The sequence below is a fragment of the Echinops telfairi genome, unplaced genomic scaffold, assembly GCF_000313985.2.
Source record: "Echinops telfairi isolate 266 unplaced genomic scaffold, ASM31398v2 ScPeMD7_7469;HRSCAF=8507_1, whole genome shotgun sequence".
Classification (NCBI taxonomy): domain Eukaryota; kingdom Metazoa; phylum Chordata; class Mammalia; order Afrosoricida; family Tenrecidae; genus Echinops; species Echinops telfairi.
Genome location: NW_022111373.1, coordinates 138,538,874 through 138,544,005, shown reverse-complemented (window position 1 = coordinate 138,544,005; position 5,132 = coordinate 138,538,874). Strand labels below are relative to the sequence as shown.

The 5,132-nt window shown below is 54.9% G+C and overlaps 1 protein-coding gene across 2 annotated transcripts in view; it reads left to right on the top strand.

Annotated features, from left to right (window-relative positions):
- Positions 1–285: 285 nt before the first annotated feature.
- The window catches only part of LOC101655181 (triple functional domain protein), a 146,959-nt gene continuing 142,112 nt past the window's right edge, over positions 286–5,132 (top strand). For both annotated transcript variants that reach the window (XM_045285010.1, XM_045285011.1), the window contains exons 1-2: positions 286–482; positions 3,236–3,748. In XM_045285010.1, the coding sequence (XP_045140945.1) occupies positions 330–482; positions 3,236–3,748 (666 nt within the window). In that variant the 5' untranslated portion in view covers positions 286–329. The remainder of the gene's footprint in view (positions 483–3,235; positions 3,749–5,132) is intronic.

The window sequence follows — 5,132 nt, the reverse complement described above, 5'->3', positions numbered from 1 at the left end:
GGTGAGCAGCTTAAGGCTTAACCCAGCTGCTCTGCCAGGGCTCCTTTGAGGTAGCCTAGGGGTAGGGGTGGTGGTGGCGGCGTGGATTCTGGTTCAGACCAGCTCAACAGGACAGGACAGATCTGCTCCGTAGGCCGGTTAGCGCTCTTCTCTGATTTGTGTTTGGAGAACCGTCCCATCTCCCCGAAGTGCTGGCAGGTGGTGACGTGTTGGTGTGGGCAGGGGAGGGCCTCCGACTGGAAGCCGTGTGGGTGTGCCGGGCTTCACCCTGTGCGTTCTTCCCCTGCAGCGAGGAAGTCTGCAAGCGAGGGTTCACCGTGATCGTGGACATGCGCGGGTCCAAGTGGGACTCCATCAAGCCCCTCCTGAAGATCCTGCAGGAGTCCTTCCCCTGCTGCATCCACGTGGCGCTGATCATCAAGCCCGATAACTTCTGGCAGAAACAGAGGACCAACTTTGGCAGTTCCAAGTTCGAATTTGAGGTAACTTTCCCGGTGTGGCCAGATCCCCTGTGGCTACTGGTGGGGCGCGTTCAAAGTCACCTGGGTCCGCAAACTGCAGACTCCCTGCCCTGTGTCACTCTTGTCTCAGCGACCCTGTAGGACGGGGTAGGACGGCTCCTGATGGGTTTCCGAAACGTGAACTCTTCACAGGAGTAGAAAGCCTCGTCTTTCTCCAGAGCCGCGGCCGGTGATTCCAGACTGCTGATCTGTGCTTCGTAGCCCCGCGCTTAACCACTGTGCCGCCAGCACTCCGGGGTCAGCTTCATTAGTGTGTAAAATAGCAGTTTCCCTCACTGACCGTGTTATCCAAGGGCATCTACCTGCGCTTCAGGTGCCAAGTTCCTCACTCGGAACAGCAGAGGTGTGCCCCCCTCGGTTTTGCCGAGGTCTGTAATCGGCTGGGCACCTGAGCGGTGGTGGTTATCTTTCAGACGGGTGTGTGACAGGTCTCTGCCACCCTCCCTTCCCGCCCCAGCGCCCTGTTCAACAGGAGTTTGGTGGTAGGATGTTGCTGGCCAACTGAAAGCTCGGCTGGTGCCCTGTTCTGTCATAAACGTGCAATAGGATCGTCATCGTACATTTTTGTTGATTGGCGCTCACTTCCTGCAGCTCTGCCCAGAACATTATAAATAACAACTGTGTTAGTCCTGGTAGACTAGAGAAACAAATTCATAGACACTCATGTGTATAAGAAAGAGCTTTATGTATAAGAGCAATTGAATATTGAGAAAACATCCCAGCCCAGTCCAGATCAAGTCCATAAGTCTGATATTAGCCCATATGTCCGATACCAATCTGTAAATTCCTCTTCAGACTCATGAAGCATATGCAGTCATCCGAGTGCAGGAAGATTACAGGCCCTTGGGCGGAAGGTCTTGTGGATCCAGTGGCGTTGTAAGCATCTCAGTGCTGCCAGGAGTCTCCACATGGCTTCTCCAGCTTCAGAGGTCTAGTGGAGCTCCATGTGTCTTGTCAGCAGGAGTCTCTCTGGCCTCCAGTGAGCTGTTTATTTCCTCCACATGAGGTCAACAAGCTGCAACCTGATTGATAGGCTACACTACACTCCTTCACTCTGAAGAGTCTCAAATTGACACCAGATTATGTAATGACCACAACAACATTTGGAACATCCATCCGCATCCTCTCTTTACTGTGGGTGCCTCTTGCCCTCTGGGCCTACTGGTCATTTTCAGCCTCCTTCCATAGTCGATTTTCCAGATTCAATCCTGAACGCAACTGTGACTTGAATTTGAACAGAACCCACCGTTAGGTGGAAGGTGAAGTCAGTAAGCCCTGTGACTTCCTGCCAAATGAGAAGTGATGTTTGAAGGGTGATTTATGAAGATAACAGGCATTTTCTTGAACACAGAATTACAGCGTGTCCTATCTGACTCTCAGAGTCATTTTTGTTTCTTTACCAGCAGGGATGCTCTGACAGCGTCATTCCCGCAAGTTTTTCTGCCTGGCTTTGCCTTCTCCCTCTGGGCTTTACAAGTTCCTGAAGCCCTTTCCTCTTTGCATGTGTGGTCCCCACATTGTTCCCAGCCCCTCTCCACAGTGTTCGCCTCCACTAAAAAACCCCAAATCCAAACCATGCCAGCGCCGTGGAGTCGTCTGACTCTTGACTCTGACTTGGGCTTGGGCTCGGACTCTCTCGGCCCAAGGAGCACGGCTCCGTGGGGGTTCCTCGGCTGTAATCTTTGTAGAAGCCTTTGTGGTCCCCCGGGTGGGTCCCAGCCACCAGCCTATAGGCTTGTCAGCAGGCACAAACCCTTTGCACCACCTGTGGACCCATTGTCTGACCTGACAGAAAGTCCCTCCCCATGAGACCCGAGTCACCCTGCTGTGACACTGTGGGCAGAAATGCTGAGTACTAAGTCCCTCTCCAGGATTCCACTAGCGTTTGCTGCTGCCAGTGCCGGCTTGTTCTGGGTTTACTTGGCCTGCAGCTGACAGGAGCAGCCCTGGTGGCTCAGCTGGTTGAGCATTGGGCTGCTAAACTGCAGGTCAGCAATTCAAACCCACCAGCTGCCCCTCTGAAAGGAGACGAGGCTTCCTATCCCCATAAAGAGTTATGTCTCGGAACCCCACAGAAGCGGTTCCACCCTGGCTCGGAGGGCCCCTGTGAATTGGAATCGGTTCTATGGCAGTGAGTGTTTTGGTTTGCAGGTGAGTGAGCGGAGCTAAAGCGGTTCTGGGCCATACATCCTTCATCTTTGCTTTTGGTTTCAAATCCAGTGGGCCACCAAGCACCCCTGAGTCGATGCTTACTCCTCGGGACCCAGAATGACAGGGTAGAACGCCCCCCATGGGCTTCTGACGCTGTAACTCTTCCCAGGAGTAGAAAACCCCATCTTTCTCCCCAGGAGCAACTGGTAGTTTTGAACTACTTACCTTGCCGATTGCAGCTTAACACGTGACCACTATACTGTGCTGCGCAGGGCTCCTCTAGGTCCCATCCAGAAGAGGTGGTCGAGCAAGTCCAGGGCTGCGTCTCAGCATGGGCCACGTGGCCCCTGTGGGTTTTGCTCCCTGACCGGCTCCACTGACAATGGCCCTTCCATCTACGTTGACTGCGTGGGGCCAAGGCCGGCCCAAGGTGCTTCCCATAAATAGCCCTGCTGTGTTTTATGGGGGACACCCTGTGTCGAGGCCTCGGCGCCCGACGGTAAGGAACAGGTCCGCCGTCTGACACATGGTTTGTTCTCTTTCCCCTCCCTCCCTCCCCGAAGACAAGCATGGTGTCCTTGGAGGGCCTCACCAAGGTCGTGGACCCCTCGCAGCTGACGCCCGAGTTCGACGGCTGCCTGGAGTACAACCACGAGGAGTGGATCGAGATCCGGGTGGCCTTCGAGGACTACGTCAGCAATGCCACCCACATGCTGTCCCGCCTGGAGGAGCTGCAGGACATCCTGGCCAAGAAGGAGCTGCCGCAGGACCTGGAGGGGGCCCGCGCCATGATCGAGGACCACTCCCAGCTGAAGAGGAAGGTCATCAAGGCGCCCATCGAGGACCTGGACCTGGAGGGGCAGAAGCTGCTGCAGAGGATACAGAGCAGCGACAGCTTCCCCAGAAAGAACTCGGGCTCTGGCAATGCCGACCTGCAGAACCTGCTGCCCAGGGTGTCCACCATGCTGGACCGGCTGCACTCCACCCGGCAGCACCTGCACCAGATGTGGCACGTCCGCAAGCTGAAGCTGGACCAGTGCTTCCAGCTGCGGCTCTTTGAGCAGGACGCCGAGAAGGTAAGCCACGGACAGAGGGAGCGGGCTGGGGTAGGATGGGCCCGCACGGGCCGCCGTCTGGCTGAGCGACCACAAGCGCCGGTGCCAGCAGCGGTGTGGAGCCCGTCTGGACCCATGAGTAGCACGGGACCCCCAGGGTTCTGACTGTGGACAGCGAGGCCTTTATGCTGAGGCACCTGGGTGGACTCAGCCCACTAGCCTTCTGGTTAACAGGGAGCAAGTTAACTTGCCTCCCGCCTCCCCCTCCCCAGGGGCTGATGGTAGTGCTGTGTGTGGCTTATTTAGAAATGTTGATAGTAGGGTTCAGAACTCCTTCCAGGTAGGAGCTTGTCAATGAGAAGAGTGAATGATGAACAAGGAGGCGTCCCGATAGCAGGTGCCGTCTCTCTGTGTGCTGTGAACAACCGCTCTTCAACTCAGAGAGAGCGGGACAGACGCCACCCAGCCAGGGCTGTTAGCCAGGCTGTTTAAAATGAAGGCCAGAGTTGTGCTGACAGTAATTTGTGGATTGTGAACCCACTGCCATCAAGTGGACTCCAACCCATGGGCCCTGGGAAGGAGAGTAGACTGCCCCACTGACTTGTCAGTGCAGCCGATGGGCTGGTGAGTTTGAGCCTCTGGCCTCTTGGTAACCCAGTGCCTGACGCACTGCACCACCAGAGCCCGTGTTTGCCAGGCCAGCATTTGAAACCACCTCTGTGCACCCCATGGCAGTGAGTTCGGTGTATTGGCTAATTAATTCATCACCAAAGCCATGCCCACCGACTGCCATCAGGTCGACTCCACCTCTCCAAAATCCAAACTCGGTGCCAAGGCCTTGATTCAGACCCATAGCGACCCTATTGGTCAGGTCAATTTTTGCAGGAGTTAGAAAACCTCGTCTTTCACCCGAGGACTGGCGGGTGGTTTTGAATTTCTGATCCACTCGATAGCGACCCTAGATAGGGTCTCTTGAGGCTGTAAATCTTGATGGGAAAGACAGCCTCTATTTTCTTTTGTGAAGCAGCTTCCGGGTTTGAACTGCTGGCCTTGGGTTAGCTGCCCCCTGTTCATCCCACGATTAGAACTAGGATATTTCTTTATAGGAAGCTGTGACGGCCTAAGGGAGCCCTGCTGGCTCTGTTAGGGGAATATAATTTGCTGGCTCTGCTAGGGGAATATAATTGGACTGCTAAACCCAGGCCAGCAGTTCAAACCCAGCAGCGGCTCCTCAGTAGAAAGTTGAGGCTGTCTGTCCCCATAAAGACTTATAGCCCCAGAAGTAGAGATGCTTTGAGTCCGTCTGGACTTGAAGGCAGTGGGTTTGGTTTTCCAGCTGGGTGAATGAGCATAGATGAATTAATCCCTTTGACTTAGAGTTCATTGCAACTTTTTTTGTGAACAG